Source organism: Caloenas nicobarica, chromosome 1 (genome assembly GCF_036013445.1).
Source record: "Caloenas nicobarica isolate bCalNic1 chromosome 1, bCalNic1.hap1, whole genome shotgun sequence".
Taxonomy (NCBI): Eukaryota; Metazoa; Chordata; class Aves; order Columbiformes; family Columbidae; genus Caloenas; species Caloenas nicobarica.
This window is the reverse complement of record NC_088245.1, coordinates 61,637,803-61,655,959: the sequence shown is the minus strand read 5'-3', so window position 1 is coordinate 61,655,959 and position 18,157 is coordinate 61,637,803. Positions and strand designations below refer to the sequence as shown.

The window sequence follows — 18,157 nt, the reverse complement described above, 5'->3', positions numbered from 1 at the left end:
CTATAAGAGAATAAAATAATTGGTTGTGTCAGCACAGGGGGAAACGGCTGCTTCAAAAGCAAACGGGGAAAAAAAGGGCTTGGGACGATCTACAGCTAAACATAGTATGAGGATTCACAGGGAAGTAGTCTAATGGATGACTGTGTTCCAAGTATAAAACAGGTATTATTGCCCCTACCTTTTAGAAAACCATTTAGAATGCCAATTTTATTAAAATGCTGCTCTACTGTAGACAGGGCACAGCAACAATTTCATTAACGAAAACCAGGAGATGACAGAAAAAAATAGTGAACAGACAAAATCCTTTTTAGATCCTGGTCATAGTAAAACTTAGAACGTAAATCTGAGAACTTACAGATACTAAATCTTGAGGAACAATTCAGAAGTCAATTGTTCCCGAAGATGTCTACCATATAATTCATTCAGGACCCTATTTCACTCGCAAAAAGCAGATTTAAAATTATTCAAGGAAAGCGTTTCCTTGACCCCTCAAGACTTCTAACAACTCTTGAAGAGGCAACAATCTCCCAAAAGAGCAAGCTGAAGAATGCTAAGTAAAGGAAGAAGCAAATTACAAGTATAGTTTGAACTGAGAAATAAAAATATACATAGAGCACAGAGAAAGAAAAATATACACAGAGCACAGGATGAACTATCCTGCATATTAAATAAACAACTAGCAGGACTTGAAATCAAATTCTTTCAGCTGCAGAGAAGGCAAAGCCCACCCAGCCCTGCCAGTGCTGAATGACTAAGGGGTACAACGCTGCTTCTGGAATAAGGCAGGCTTGTATATTTACCAAACATGTTGGTTCTTAGCTCTAATTGTGAATTATTCATGTTTTGTTAATATCAGATTCCCTTGAGTATCCATGCACAGCATGCATGATGATCAAGTTTTAATTGAATTTAACAGAAAGACTTTCCTTTATGCCTATCGGAATGAGGCTCTAATGACAAAACGCACCTCTTCACTAGTTCTTCCTTCCCACTGTTACATACGGAAAGCTGGTTTTTTAACTGAACAACAGACTGACTTGATTAGGAATGGATTAGAGAACACAGTTAAAACAATGTATTGTATCACAGAAAACCTAGTCAAAAGAAAAGAAAAATCCTACCAAGAGACTTCACATTGCTTGCAGTCCCTTCGGTACTGTTTTCGAACATCATCTTAGCCTTTTTAAAGCAGGTTATAATTCAATTATCATATCTTATTGCCATTCTCTGCACCTCTAAAGAGACTTTCTCCTTTGCAGTAGCAATTTTACCATTATAATAATAATAAGGAATTTCAAACACTTCATTTCATAGAGTGCTTTTACTACTGTTTCCCCATGTGTGTATTCTGGGTTATTCTTGGACTTAAGAGAGCTTTTCGTGACGCTCAGAACAGAAGTGAAATAGGAAATCCATTAAAAAGATGATAGGTCTTATTTTAAGTCCTGATTCTGCAAACTATTCTGCATTTATAAAGCCTTAATCCTCATGCTGTTTTAATCTTTGTATAAGAAAAGTCTAATTTAGTTGGCAAATGGTAAAAAGAAGTGAAATTAATTCGCTGCTCACCAGTTTCTCATCAGTATTCTAAGAGCCCCAATGAAATTAATATATTAAACACGGAAGAGGATATTGCAAACTTAAACATCACGGATTAAGGCAAGATGTACAGTGATGCTATAAAACTCAAAATACTGATCTAAATTCGTTAAAAGAATACTGCCCTATATCAAACAGCATAATAAAGCTGCGGAACTATCCTGGCTATACAATCACGACAAAAATAAGCTGGAGTCATTCAGTAACTCACTAGAATGCAAAGACCATTTCGAAACATTACACAGCTAAAGAAAATAAAACACCTATGGCATGAAATGCTTCTGACTCCAAATTTTAAAGCTGCATTTAGTTATAGTGTAAGAAATGAAATTGTCCCCTTTCATGCATGCTCGTAGAATAATTGAGATGGTCACAAAATCCTTCAGAACGGCAAACGAGACACATTTCAAAGAGCCTGCCCCTACTTATATTTACCCTAGAGGCATTTCTGTAGTAGAGGAAAAAAAAAAGAGTAGACAGTAAGTATGGCCAAGCAAGAGCACAGCAAGAGTTGCTCAGCATCAGGTAACAGATAGTAACTCATACAGGCAAAGCAACCAGAGCTTCTGGCTGGTCTCGTTCATCAGCAGAATGAAAACGGTACAAGAAGTTGCAGGAGGAGCGTTAAGATGAGGTGAATGAGCCGACATGAGCGAGAGTCACATAAAAAACCCGCTGCACGCTGACGCAAATAGATGTGGATCAGCCATAGCCCTAATTAGGTTAGAAATTATAAAGGAAGGTATGAAAGAATCTTCTAGCAGGTGGAGGGGAGGAAAACAGTTTTAAAGTGAGGAATGATCATTTTATCTGCGAGATTATAAAATGTGGCTGCTTTGATAACAAGAGACAGAGTAGTGTCTCAGGATGTCCCTTTCAATTGTGTGCTTTGAGGAGTACAAACCCCACACAATTGGTCTCTAATAGAATTTTTTCTAACATTTCTTACAGACACACAGTGAAGTAATTGGCTATTACTGGGATATGTTTAAAAAAATCAAGTTGGTGGAATACTGCGGAGAGGTTGACTTGAGTTAAAATTGGTTTAGGGAGTACGGCTTTTGAGCAGACGATGGATTCTCTGATGTCCCTTTCATGCCTTCCCCCATATTATCCTCATGTAGTGGAATAAAATTTCCCCCAAAACTTGGTGGTAAGAGCTTTTTACCTTCTACATAACAACGGATAGCCGAGTTAGCAAACCCTGTAAGTTTTTAAAATTCCCCTTCCGCACAGGAATCAAACCCCTTTCCACATCATAGATTATTTACTCCTTGCTCTTCCAGGTGTCAAGGTGTTCTCAGCTTTAACCATGTTGTACTTCTTCCCACTCTCAAACTCCACTCCAACCACATCTTACTGAGAGCATTTCTTTTTTTCTCACATCTGCCATTCCCCAAAGTGTCTCTTTTTCCACATCTCCTCCAGCTCTTTTCAACATGAGTTACATTTTCCCTTCCTTCCTGAAAAACAACTTTGCCTGTGCCTTTTTATTCTTTTCTCCAAATAACTTCCTTCTGTTTGCTCCTGCCTCTCACAGTGAATGCTGTGTGAAAATTTGCGCCTCTTTCCTTCCCACAATATGGATTTCACTCACTCAACCGTGCACTGAACTTTCCTTCCCTTGAAGTACCAAATTTTCCCATTACGATTCTCCGTCACTTATTGCTTCCATGCCCAGATTATTCCAGTCTGTCAACACATTTCCCCACGTTTGTCCCATGTAACATTTCTTCTCCAATTCCGCAATCTAAACACCCATTTGTCAGCAGACTGTACCACAGTTGTTGCTTATTTACTGGAGAAATCTTTAACATATACTAAGGATACTGGCACAGCTAAATGCTGCGACACCCTCGCGTATCAGATAAGCACAGATCACAAGTATCTCAACAAATTTTAATTTTGAAGAATCTTGCAATTCATTTAAAAACAACCTTTAAATCCAGGAACTCTAATGAGAAAAGTGCTTGAAATGGCATCTTGCTTGATTGAGATGGCAGTTCTATCAGAATAAAAAAAATTGCACCCACATGTGTACCAAAAATAAATAACCATTATTGTAAAAAAAAAAAAAAAAAAGCTACATCTAGTCCATTTTAAACAATTTAATAGGAGTATTTATTGCAATGCTACATACAAGAAACTATTTTAAATAACATTAATACAAACTAAGAAAAGTCAGTGAACCTAAAGTTAGAAAGATTTCATCTTTCACATAATAAAAGACATAATATATATGATTCATTCAAACAACTATATTATCATAACTGTAAGAAAAAGCTTAAATAAAAATGTTTAAACAAGGGAGCTAAGTCAGGCATCTAAATCCATGTTGTAGGCACTGCATAGCTGGTTTAATTTTCAGAATTGCAAACACTTTCAACTTCCACAGAGTGTAAGGTGACTGACACCTATAGAATTCCCGTTAACACTTATCCACATAATTAATTTAATACATCTGAGTAGGTCCTTCAAACTGAAAAGGAGGATTTATATGCATAAATCACGTGACTAATGTTTACAGGATTACAACATATGCTGATATATGGATTTAGTTATCTAATGTAAGTCTCGAAATTTAAAACTTTCAATCACGACATTTAAAATATGAGTTGTTTATTTAATTATGCATGTAGAATGTACGCTATAGTCTTTAAAAACATATTCCGTGAGGAACCCTCACTAGATTTTAAAACAGAGCTATTAGTACATCTTTTCAAAGTGGCAACCAGAGTCCTCACGATCAATTATTTGATTTATTTGAAATGATTTGAAATATTATTTGAATATTTGAAGTATTTTTTTGAAATACTGAGGTATACAAATAAGAGAAATAATTCAGAAGCAGTCATTTTCCTTACTGACCATATTACCTCCACAGTTTGAAAGCAGAAATCCTGTCAGCAGAGATTTCTGCTTAGAAATGGATGACATAGATAACTCTGGAATTTTAGAAGTTTACGTAACTTCCTAAGTGCCTGAAAAAGAAAACATAATCTTTTATACTCCAAGTTTTAATCAGGGATCAGTATTTACATTTTAATCAACACCTCTAAATACTTCATTAAAATCAGGATAGTGGCCATCACAACACCATTAATATCAGTTAGTTAAACATTTTTTCAATTGCTAAATAAAAATGCACTTTCCAACACAAGGAGTTTTAATCATTCATCCATTATTATTGATCAGGTCAGTGTCATATTATTTGCCTTTGCTATGCTCTTGTTCTAATAAATCACAACAGCAAAATAATTAGATTGCTCTTTTTAGCACAAGGAAAAAGGGCTCGGTCCTGCAGACCCTTTTCAAGTGTCTAATTTTAGAAATGCTGATGGTCCTATCAGTATAAAGAACATAAAGCTTGTGGCAAAATGTTTAGAGGATCAGGGTTCAACTCGCCGTAACAGTTATTATTGATATCAAGTCTGCAACGGTCAGAGAGCTACAGCACTGATATTGCAAGATAAGAACACATCATCAGCTAATCAGGTAATGTCTTTGAAACTGAATTCATCTGAGGTCTATTAACCACTTCTGTGGCAAGATGAAAATATATACCCACTTTGTTCTAGGGAGGAAAAGACGAGGCAAGCCACTGATTGGGCCTTACCCTCTTCTTTATCATCACCGAATGAGCAATTAGAGATTGTTCTGGTTTGCAACACAGGTAAGGAACTGTTCTTTTAAAAGACCAGATCTTTTAAAAATGTATAACTTGATAAAGCACTGATCTGCCCTTCATTGTGCCTACTCAGATGTTTTCAACTAGCAGCAATCCAACTGTTTTCAGAGTAAAGGTCTCAAGTATCCTCCTAGTTCCATCCTATTTTTTAAAAATCAAACCAAACTAAAACTCATTAAGGCTGTTCTATATCCGTGTCAACTTGATTTATTTATACCAAAAGGAACAATCACTTTGAGGACCTTCAAGTGGAATGATCGGTCTTGTCAGTGTTCCAGGAAGAGTCATTGCATCCATTGGAATAATTAGTCTCCGACATCGCCATCTCTGTCACCTATGAGCCACAGAAAATGGAAACCTACAGCTAGTAAGGCAGTTCCAAGCAGGTCTCCCAGCGCAGTAAGATAAGGGATAGAAAAACTATCAGGATCTTTTCCTTTTTTCCAGAAGTGGTGCACCATCCAGTCAGCAATCCATAGCAGAGTAAACACCTACAGAACATCAACCAAAATCGGTATTACTATCACGTAAATTATATTGAAAGGAAGTCAACAGTCCTTAGTACTTTGCATTACTGTAAAAAACAGCTTTTGGAAAAGTACAAGTAATTAATATGAATTAATTTCACACTAAAACTCCCCACAATTAGAGATAGTCCCTATCTTTAGCCAACCTCACTCAGTCAATCACACACACAGATAGAAGGAACACATTGAATCACTGGCAGCATTTTTCACCCAGTCTGTGCTTGAGGACTTCTGAAAATGGCAAGAAAAAGCAAAAACTCCAACCAAACGCATGACCGCGCTTCTCGCGCAAGACATCACTCTGTACAGCGAGAGCATACGTGGGGCTTCGAGATCATTAACAGACTGATGTTGCCCCAGATGAAAACACTCGACTCAGGCGTGACTCCTGTTTTTATGGGTCTAGAATTGAGCTGAAATCAGACGTGATTTAAAGAACACCAGGTCAGCTTAAGAAGTTTCATCTGGTTTGTACGACGTGCAAAAAATGGCCTAGAAGCGACTTTTATGCATGAAATGCCAACTTGAGTCCTGCTGTAACAAGGCACGCCTGCAATATATATTATGAAATTGTCACTCCAGGCTGAATTTGTCCCACAGTAAAAGATTTCATGCCCAACTGTGAACCTCTGAACATTTGAGAGGTTTGATCTTCATACCAAAGGTATGCATAATCATTAATCCAATTTTAGAGAAGAATTCTTTTAATGTTGCAGAGCTGTATGATAAGAGATTCTGGTTCAGTGGAATCATGTGGAGATGGCAAGAGATGAATGGAGAAAGGACCACTAACTGAGCTTCCATTTCTTCTTGTCTCTTCTAAGGAGCTGCTTAAGATGGAATAAACACTGCATTTTATGTATTTCTAGTTAATCAGATCATTAGGAAGGGTAAACTTAAGACAGTTCCTACCATAATTCATTTTTAAAGGTCTACTATGTACATTTAAAGGAATATGCAGTATCAAAAGGAGTAAAAGGTACAAAATTCACATTTTATTTAGTAAATGATCAATTACTGGTATCAAAGGCACGTTTATAAATGTATGCAATCATTTACTGAAATACTGATAAGATGATTGTAAGACACCTCTCCACAATACAAAATACAGTAAAATTAATGTCATATTAAAAATTATGTTGAAAAAGTTTCTCCATTCGTCTTTGCTTTGCAAAAGTATATGTTAAAATACAAGCTGGAACTTCTAATTAAAAAAAAAAAAAGATAGGAGTATTTGCTTAATGAAAAAAGCATGGCTTATTTATATAAACATATCTTCTGAAAAGAGAACTCTGTAGTCTAAGCTAATTATGCAAGTCCTAGGTGTGCTGACTGGAATCCAAACAAATATATTTAAAACAGATGTTTTCTTTGGAAGACTATCAGATTCTTTGAGTCGGCTCCTTCTTCTGACAGAGACAAAAAGGGGCCTGTTTATAAAAGATACCGTACATTAACATCTCCTACAGGATGTACACAGAAGACTCGGTAGCGCCCCACACCAACAATAGTTCTGCGTGTTCTGTTAGAAGAACATTCGTTTCAAGAATAATTTATAATGCATTTCTACAACACAACCAATGAGACATATAAGAGAGTCCTATTTCAATGACAGTATAGACTTTTGGCTCTTAAAAATCATGACACGAAAACCTTTAATTTGTCTATATAGTATCCACCCTAGAATAATTGACTTGGACTACTGTGAAAAATGGGTTGCTTGGAAATGAAGTTTTGTGAACCTTTCCAGATAATTTGCTACATTAACTTAAGGATGCATAACACGTAATGCAAATTATAACAAACCTGGCTTCTGCAAGTAATAGGAAAAAAGTTATAGAATATTATATTAACTGACGCTAAGAACAGTATATGATAGCAGTTGGGACACAGTGCTTACAGAATAAGTTATGAGGCCGCAGTTCAGCAGCCTTTGTTTTGATGAATAATGCTACCATCATGCATCTGGATGGCTAGAAATTCACATTTGAGATTTATACAGATCAGTGTTTGGAAATGGTTGCTTATTCGGCCACAGTAGTTGGTGTTGCGAGACAGAAGTCAATCAATGTGAGTTAAATCTTTAATGAGACTTTTCTTCTTATCAATGTTAAGAGGGGACAATCGAAGTCATCAATGAATGGTTATTTTTAAAAAAAGCCCTACCTATGAGTTTGCTGAATTTTTGAAAGTAAGAAAGTCCTTGAATTTAAAGTTATAAGAAAAGTCACTCACAAAGATCCGACAGATGTAAAAGAAAAAAAAAAAGAGAAAAATAATACAAAAGACATTGCGAGACTTGTTAATTTAGTGGCACAACACTTCACATTTTCTGGGATTTATCAGTGACCTACATTTATTTCAGTAAAATCACGCAGATGGCATAGCAGTACAAATACTGTGTAATTCTGCTTCTGCTCTGCACTCATGCTATGAAGAAGAAAACCTTCCTGCTTCACATTGAAAACCAGCTGGTTTTGAGGGAAAAAATAAAGAGATCGACATTCCAGAAAAGCCTAATAAGACAGCAGAAAAAGTATCTGTTTAGCATGAAATGCTGTAGAAAAGTGATAAGAAAAGCTTCTAAATATATGCAGAACTGTTCAAGATGTGAGGTAGCATTTTTAAATTATTTAAGATACAGAGGAAGGGAACTTTTTGCAAAAAAAGTGATGGGTAGTAGTAGAATTATGAAACAGAGCACTAGGAATTCTCCCAGACTGAGAATGAAACAACCCCAAGTTTTGAGAAAGATAAAAAGAACCTAAATATCTAGATACGTACTAAGAAAAAGGAGACAGTCTGTAGTCACTGATCAGAAGGAAAAAAAAAAAAAAAGCCCAGAGCAAGGACTGGAAAAATACAGACAAAATTGCAGTTGTTTTGATTTTTTATAAGGACGATTATGCTAAGTTATTAGTCTTCTGGAAAAAAAAATACAATCAAAATTGAGGAAAATGAAACTAAAGACATCATCAGTTTTAGACTGTATTTCTATAAAGACCTATCAGTCACATTGTCACAAAAGGTCCTCAGAAGACAAAAGCAGCAGAATACAGCAATAAGAATGAGAGGGAGAGAGAGAGGGAAGGAAGGAAAGAGCAAAGTCTTTATCAAACCCTAATAATGAAGATTCTGAAAATAAGGATTATAAGCACACATATCATTTTGTACAACAAAGGACAGAAATAGAGCGTAATTCTTGATATTGAACTTTCTGATTCGAATTACGAATATCAGATTGAAACTGAAATTGAATATGAATGTTTAAATAAGAGTGAGCCTCACTATTTAAAGCTTAAAAGTTAGGATTGCAAGCCCGAAAATGGGAACATTATACACTACAAAGCAGTTTTTTTTCCTTTTTTATTGGGCACAAAATTTGCATTCTTTCTTTGCAGGTCTTTAGATACAAATAACAAGTTTAGCTAAAGAAAAGTTATTTTTGGTCTTTTGCATGTAGCAAGGACCCCTAAAAGCTACCTTCATTTTCTCACGTAATTAATTTCTCATGACTTCTGAATAGGGAAAAGAATGAAACTCTATTACTTAAAATAAAAATATATAACTCCCTCCAAACATCCTTAATACTGTCTAAGCTTCCTACAGCCTAATCGATACCTTGCAGGATGCTGTAATATTTTTATTGTTTCCTTCACTTGGGATGAGCATATTTCATCAGTGAATGCATGCCAAATTTACGGTGATAAAAAGTAGAACATTCCAATGCGTATTATTTGTAAAACAGGTTTGGATATTTCATGTTTATATTAGTTTATACATTAGTTGCTGTGATTAGTGAATCCCAACACCGGACTGGAAAGAGAAGGTTTAGGTTATATATTTTAAATGCTTTTTCACACAGGTGTTACCAAAATTCTACTATAAGTTTAGTATGTAGAACCAAGACCTTTTAGCAGTTTATTTAGCATGCCTTAATTGGACAGGATATCCTGCATGTTGCTAGTACTGCTGATTCACCTTAAATAGTTTCCATATAAAGGTGTGTTATAAAATAGTTTAATTCTGTTACTGTAGACAGGAAACACAGATACAAGTAAACTGTGGTAACCTCTTTCAAAAGTATTTTAATTCTGCTTTACTCTCAAACTTATACTGAATCAAAATTCACTTATAATGTAACCATGACAAGATCTGGTAACTACTGCATAAGAACTCCTATAAATCCACAAAATTCAAAAGTAAGGTTTCTTGTGGGGTTTTTTGTTGTTGTTTGGTTTGGGGTTTTTTTGGTTTTGTTTTTTTGTGGGTGGTTTTGTTTTGGTTTTGGTTTTGTTTTGTTTTTTTTTTTAATTATGAGTGAAAAACCCCAATTCTCCAAAAACTACTGTGTCCTGACTTTGACATCATTCTCACCAGATTTATGGTTTAGGTCCTCTAGTGGTTTTGAGTCTTCATTAAGTTAAGCTTTAAATTATATATTACATTTCTCAGATTTTAAATGGCTTTTAATGTCTTCATGTGAAAATAAGTAGTAACTGTAAAGCACTCATAATAGGTTTACACTGAACTTACTTGCTGAATTTCCATTGTCCACAGCCAGAATTCTGTAGTCAGTGAACTCTCAGAGTAGGGTCTATATGTTTTTCAAAATAAATTTTTCTCCACTGTGTTCTCAGTTAGCATATCTGATGTGTATCAATCATGTCCAGGGGAAAGAAGTCACTATTTCCTCCAAACCTATAGAGATTTCCACCATGTCTGGTTGCAAAGGAACCACTGAACAGCAAGTTCCTTCTGGCTGCTGTTGTTCGGATTGTAGCTCAGTGGTATTAGCTATGCTATGGTATCTAAGCACCCAGACAGCGTTACATACATTTATGTAAGACTAAAACTTCATCTAGGTGAAAAGGAGGATACCATTTTAACTGAAGTAGTTTCTAAATCAATTTGATTATATTGATGTAGTCTTGTGCGAAGGAACTTTTTTTTTTTTTATTCCGCAGTTTAAATCCAAATTCTTCAGACTGCCTTCTTAATTTCTTTGCAGTTTTGCCAGACACCCTGGTTTGACCAAGATAGCCCTAATTTCAGGTTGTTTGTCAGATGTCTGAATGCAACCCAGACCCTTCAGTCTTCAGGTATGCTCAACCTGCACTAGCTGTAGCACAGCTCAGTGTGTCACGCTACATATTACACATAAGCACTTTGAGCTCAGCCTTGTGGTGGCAAAAATGATCCGTTCCTGCTAATGCCTCGACATTAGCACCATGCCTGGGGGTGAAAGAGCGGGCGGGCGATGCCCACCCTCAGATCCCAATGAATCTGGCAACTCTGCTTCTCATGCTGCAGTGAGAAAGCGTTGAACAGGCAGAACTGTCTAGGTTTAGACCTTGGTTTCCATATTTCCTTGAATTGTGTAGTGTCTTTCACAATTATACACCCTGCATTTTGGAAATAACCTTTCCTAATAGGAAAAGCAGTATTTAAAATGCATCGATACTTTCTCTATTAGCACAACCTTCCTTATTTCTGTATAATGCACAGTGTACCCCATGAGTTATTACTCCACATCGAAGAGGCCCATATCATCCTTAGAATCCTCACACTAGTGAGAAATCTGAGCCATTTTTGATGTGAGCAGGAGGTCATTACGAGCACTGCTGAATTCTTAGTTTTCTACTTCCCCAAAGAGCCCTGAAGCCCTGCAAAAAGTTACTTCGCAGCAGTATCCATCTGACCTTCAGCGGATAAGAAGGACTGCATTTTGGAATTACTTATTTGCTTGGTAACAGCTCTGGGAATCTCCTATTGTTTGTTTATTTCCCGAGTCTTTAACGTAACTGTGTGCTCAGATTTGGTTAGGAGGTGTGAAAATTCCTCAGAGGGCATTTTACTGGCTCAGTGAGAAGACGCAGAACAGAGGCCGCCTTTGAATGCCGAGAGCCCTGTGCCAGGAGCGATGGTTTGGCAATTCCAGCGCTGCTCGCGTTCTGCTGCAGGTTGACAAAACAGAGGATGAAACTTTGCTCAGTGTGCAGCCTCGTACGGTTAAAAAATACTCACGCCTTTGTGAGGTGTAAGAGGAGGACTCTTTGTCAATTAATATATTCTCTGTTGGTCAAACGCCAGATTGTAACTATGTAGCACACTGGTATGGGCTCGTGTGTGACTTGTTTTTGTAAAATTTTCCTCTTAAATAGAGGCCACTCACCAAATCCAAAACACATTTAAAAGCAATATACTGCTTTTCCTTACTGCACATTGGCTCGCCCAGATGCTGTACACTGAATTATGTGAAGTATTCTACATACTTACAAAGCATAATGTTTATTTTTAATTTTCCTCTGATGCTGCCATTCATAAACACAGAACAGACTCTTCACTACAGAGCTAATTCAGACCTTTTGAACTCAAGCCTAAAAGTTCTAGTTGAATTCAGATTAATATAAATATTTGTGCAGTTTTCTCCACCTTCATGAAAATATAATTGTGAAGTCCCAGCCCCTCCAAAGTTAAAGGGAGTATTGCCTTGGATTTCAATAGAACTAATTGATAAATTTCATTGAAGAACATTTCAAGAATATGTATTTATTTAAAGAACAGAAACGATTGTACTATTAAAGGTAGGGAAATTAAAATAAAAGAAAATAAAACACTTCCTGGGTTTTCTTAAGTCTAGAAACCCAGAACTGTCTTGTTCATAGAGAATGAGAATGCAGATCATAATACTGGCTATTTTTATTATTTAAAATATCTTAATATAATGATTTTTAGAAACAGCTACATAGTGAAACCGTACTTTGTTTCACTACATAGTATGTTTTTGGTCAATAATAACTAAATCATACTATTGCTAATGTACAGCATGTCATATTAATGACTTTTTTCCCCATAAATATTTCAATTAAATGACATGCTGGGGAGAGAGTATCTAAGAACAGATAGGGAGAAGACAGGAAGGAGCTGGTAGGCATGGGGGGTGAAAAACCAAAAATCAAACAATGAAAGCATCAGAATTGGATGAAAATCAAATTAAATACCTGATTGGAACTTCAGTAATACTGCCTAGAGCTTGCAATGCAAATAAATTCCATTTTATCACTTTGAGAGGAGGAATATTAAAGTTTACAGGCAATCTGAAAAAGCCTTGTTAAAATGCCAAATAGAATTCACATATATGTTACAAATTTCCTGTAGAGATAATGTGGAATAGCATTAACTGACAGAGGAAGAGAGAAATAAAATTAATAATTAAAGTTTTTGTGTTAACATTTCTTTGATTCTTTTCAGCTTACTATAACATTCCGGTTCTACTCTTGTCATTTCCTGAACCCCTTCCTCTCCATTTTAAACAAACACAGAGCAGGACAATGAAGAGATAATAAACAGATCTGGAAGTCAATTAAAAATCTATTTCAGGCCACGGTAAAATGTCATTAAGCAATTTAGCAATTTACAATAGTCACCTGGATTTTAAAGATAGTAAATTTGCTTTGTTGCTGCTGTTGTTTTTTAATTTAGCATTATTTTTTTAAAATAGTAGAAAAAATGTAAATAGGTTGTGTATTGCCATAATCATTATCCAGCTACTCTTTCCGCCCCCCACTCAATATAAGCAAGGAACTGGAAAGGGCATAGTAGTGATATCAAACCTCCTCAAACACAGGACTGACCATAATTAACTCCTACCTTTGGGAATCACTGTGTTCGATTAAATTGTCATCTGCCACCTCAAACATAAAAGATCCAGCCTGCAAGCAGGCGTGTAATTTTTGACACCCATTTTCATATGCCTTCCATGCAAAGTGAAAATTAATGCGAAGTCCAATATGCTACAAAAAAGGCCAAGAATGCAGTTCTCTTGGTGCTCAAAAGACTGTTGATGGATTTGTTTTGTTGATAATTGAAATGACAATAATTAGCTGTGAGGTTTTTCAGTTTTACAGCGGAACTGGAAAAGCTCTCATTGGGAGGACAAAAATATAAAAGAATTCTGGAAGAATGAGATCAGTAGATGTTGGCTTATGCCAAAAGAAATGGCAGCTTGAAAACTGTTCTTTACTATATCCAGGTGCATGGATGATGTCACCGAAAAAAGGGAAGAGGAATGAGTACAAATATTTGTTTTCCTTTCTCAAGGAGAAACTTAAAAGCACACAACTGCAGTAGGTAAATACTTCAGACCAACAGGTAAATAATATATCACAGAATCATATTCAAGATTTAAGGGTTAAAGCAAGAATCGTCTCTCTGAAAATTTTAATTCTGCTCTAATTAGAGGTGCACGAGGCTACAATAATCCCTACTAGGAAAATGGCAGAATAATTAAAATGGGGAAAAGAATCCATTAAATATTTTCAGAAGGTGTTAAAAAACATGGGGTTCCAAACGATAAATCTGTCAAGACCCACAAGAAGTTATAGTGTGCAATACTGTTACTCAAAGTAAATACATCTCGAACTGCCTGTTATGGCTAAAGACAAGGTAAAGAGAAAAAATAATCTATAAAAGGGAGTGGGGAAAAAAAAAAGCTATGTGTCTGCTTTATAGGTGAAAAATCAAGAAAATCAGGTATGGCCTTACGGACTACGATGGAGATGCATGCCTGCGAAACTGAATAATCAGACCCTGAATTTATAAAAATCAACTTTACACGTGTATATGTGCTGGGTTTGGGTCTGAATTACTCTGTGATCTGAAAGGCCTGCCCTAATGCCTTAACCTGGTTTTCAGCTGAAATTCTGCATTTCTCACATCTTAACCTATGCTTGCTGCTGAAGAAAAGGTTTGTATCCTTAAACATATTGTGATTGCAGTTCTGTGAGCGGAAGTACCATATGAATTCAACTTGATTCCCATGTGAAATCTCTGAAGTATAATAATGGCTGAAATCACACCGTGTCTTATCTTCAGCAGAGGCATTAACAGGGCCTTTTTCCCCAACCTGTTTTTGTTAAGCTCATAAGAACTTAGTATCACTGAGAGAGACTTGGAAAAACTTAACTGAAAGGATTCAAAAGTTACTAGAAAGGACAGTCAGCCAGCCAGAACAGCATCATTTCCTCAGGAGAACACAGTATAAAACAAGTGATAAGGCTGGAAACTAGGAATATTATGTAAGAGGAAAATGAAAAGTAATTGATAACTTTTAGTATGACATTCTCACTTGCAAAGGTTGGAACATTACCAGTTATATTCTACCAAAAAAGTATAGAATTCTGATATGAAATTAGAATTGTAGCTGTTTTCAAAACCTATCTTTATTGAAATAGCTATATGATAAACACGGAAAGACAATTCAGAACATTAGAATTTATAATTTTTATTAAGGATTGACTGTTGGTGTTGTTTATATTTTAAAACTAAATTGGTCACATTTTTGGAAGTAGTATGTATATTTAACTTATGGATATTTCAACTGTATTTTTATTACATAACACGAACAGTCAGTTTTTATTTTTAAGGTACAATAAAACATTATAATTAATTCAGCCAAGTTTTAGCTAAAAATTGGCTGTATATTTAAGAAAAACCTTTCATTTTGTATTACTGACTTCTCTAAGTAAATTTATTTCACCTTAAGACATTGACATTTCAAAAGGCATCTTTCAGTAACTGCCCTTGCTGGATGTGAACAGGCCACTAGGCAAGACCAGCCGAACTAATGTTATAATGTTTGAGAATTAATGCAATTACAATTTCTTGGACAGTGATCACTGTCAGACTAATTTCAACTTTAATAAATACTAAAAATGCATCAAGCAAGCCATAACATTCTTATCTACTGCGTTTTTGCTATGTTAACTAGAACAGTAATGCGAACCACTTTAGGAGATTTGAGTTTTCCTTGACATATTCATTATTCATAAATGCTATTTTTCCTTCTCTAATTACATACTTGAAAACTGTGCTGAAAGCCTGTGTTAACCCATACCTTCTTGTACTATTTGTGAGTTTACAGAAGTTAAATAAAGTATTATTTTCTTCAAGAACTTGATTTTATACAAACATTTTCAAGTTGTACTTGTTCTCACCTGTAGCAGAGCTGCAAACAAATACACTGCTATAAAGATAGGAGTTAAGGAAGTGTGGCCACTTTTCATTAAGTGGATTGTATACAAGAAAATCAGGTGTCCGGGAATCACCAAAAGAAGCAGAACTTGGGCTGATTTGTTATTTACTCCTGCAATAAAAAATTTTTAAAAAATCAGTTAAGCTTTTCAATTACTATAACAGATTTTTATTCATTTTAATATAAAAAGCAATTTTCACGTTCCACAGCATTGACTGGTTTGGAACAGCAGGCATTATTTTTTGCTAAAAGACTCCATAAGGGTTTTCACAGAGTGAAAAAAGCCACCTCTAGTTAAGCAGGGCCCCTCCAGAAGACGGTGCAAACTGCCTTATTTTGTTCTGTACTCATGTTAAATCATCTGCTTTCTTGGAGCTGCAGTGATCTCCTGAAGCCTTCCTAGGAAAAAGGATGTTACGGACACCATATCCAAGACATCCTCAAAAGTACCTTATTTTTCCAAAAAGTAATCACGTTTACCGTTTCCTCACGTGCTCCAATTCATTTCATAAATATGAAAGTGTAATACCTGCTGTTGACACATCACATTTCACCACAGTTTCTACATTATTAGGAAAGTGAGCAATACAGAGGAGGAATAAACTGTGAAGCAAGAATCTAGAAAGAAAATGGCTAATGGGAAATGGAAAGCAGGGACTTGGCATTGTAATAACGTTAGATATCAAGTTTGGTCCTAACAGGAGATTGGTTTGAACTTCTAAATGTCAAAGGTTAGGAGCAGGTAAACCAGCTAAGGAAAGATGAAGGTTGAATTGCACACAACAAGATCCATTTGCTGCCATTTCTCACTGGTGGTAAAGTCCGGCATACAGGGGGAAAACAAGGAGATGTAAGACAGTGGTTTTAATAATTAACCAGACTAATACATACCTGTACCATAATAGGTTCTGCACGGATAATAGCAACCCTTGGCTTCTTCTGGCAGCTCTCCAGGAATGCTGTGCAAGTGGAGGTAGGTAGAAATTCTGCTAGCTTGAATAGCTACTAGATTACCACCAATACCTGAAATATAAAAGGGAACGAGTGGTAAATTTTCACCTATTTTTTTCCTCTAGTAGGCAATATTTTTGTAAATTTACCAACCTCCTCTATGTTTACCACAGTCCCTTATACACAAAAGTCAAAAAGAGAAGCATCTTTAGAATGTATATTAGTTATAGGCAGGCTAACACCAAGCACTGAAATCAGTCAAAAAAGCTGGGCTACAATTTGGTGTATCACTGGATATTTGCAATATCCAAATAGGAAATCTGGATATTTGGAGAGCAATTTTAATTCATAAGTGCAAAAGATTCCTTCAAAAGGTTCAACCAGATGCTTTCTCATAGGGGAAGCTCCTTTTATTGCTCCCTCTTCTTTGGAAATCACTCTTGGAACAATAGAAGTACTACGTAGTTGTAATAGCCACTGCTGGATTACCTTGCTAGGTCAGTATTGCTGGCAAGTATAAATATTGCAAAGTAGATGCCCTCACTACCACAAGCATAAATGCAGATTTCACACCCAGAATCATACTGGAAAAGATTTCAAGAGCTAATCTATCCATTCCCCTTTGCTACAGAGCAGGATTAAGTATAATCTGCCATTCATAATTCAGGTTGAAGGGACAAGATGAATGTCTGAATAACTGATTTTTAAAATAATGATAATGATGGAGATTCTAACTTCTCTGGGACAACTGCTGATATAATTCCTATTAGAAAAAAGATTTCTATGAAAAAAATACCCTAGGATGTGAAGAAAAACAGCTGGTATTGTTACAAGGCCACTGTCTGTAATCTTTGAAAAGTTGTGGAGGTCAGGGGATATCCCTGATGACTGGAGGAAGGCAAGTATCACACCCATCTTCAGCAAAGCATTTGACAGTTTCCCACAGCTTCCTCCTAGACAAACCGGTAAGTTACAGACCGGGTGGGTAGTTTGTGAGATGAGTAGGAAATAGGCTAATAGGTCACTATCAGAGGATGGCGATCAACGGTTTTTACTTGGGCTGGCAGCCCAGGTGGGGTCCCCCAGGGATTGATATTGGGCTCCACACTGGCTGGGGAGCAGCCTTGCTGAAAGGCACGTGGTGCTCCTGGTGGACGAGATGAACATGAGTCAGCCATGCAGCACTGAAGGTAAATCAGGTCCTGGGCTGCATCTATCTCTACTTGCAAAGACAGGGACATGATCATCTGACTCTGCTCAGTGCTTGTCAGGCCACACCTGGTGTACTGTATCTAGTCTTGGTCCTCACAATTCAAGAAGGATGTGGACAGATTGGAGAAGGTCAAAAGGAGGGCC

The 18,157-nt window shown here is 36.3% G+C and overlaps 1 protein-coding gene across 1 annotated transcript in view; it reads right to left on the bottom strand.

Moving 5' to 3' along the window:
* Positions 1-3,788: 3,788 nt before the first annotated feature.
* The window catches only part of SLC41A2 (solute carrier family 41 member 2), a 57,249-nt gene continuing 42,880 nt past the window's right edge, over positions 3,789-18,157 (bottom strand). The window contains exons 9-11 of the mRNA XM_065637416.1: positions 16,742-16,873; positions 15,813-15,961; positions 3,789-5,778 (exon numbers count right to left, since the gene is read on the bottom strand). Of these exons, the coding sequence (XP_065493488.1) occupies positions 5,593-5,778; positions 15,813-15,961; positions 16,742-16,873 (467 nt within the window). The 3' untranslated portion in view covers positions 3,789-5,592. The remainder of the gene's footprint in view (positions 5,779-15,812; positions 15,962-16,741; positions 16,874-18,157) is intronic.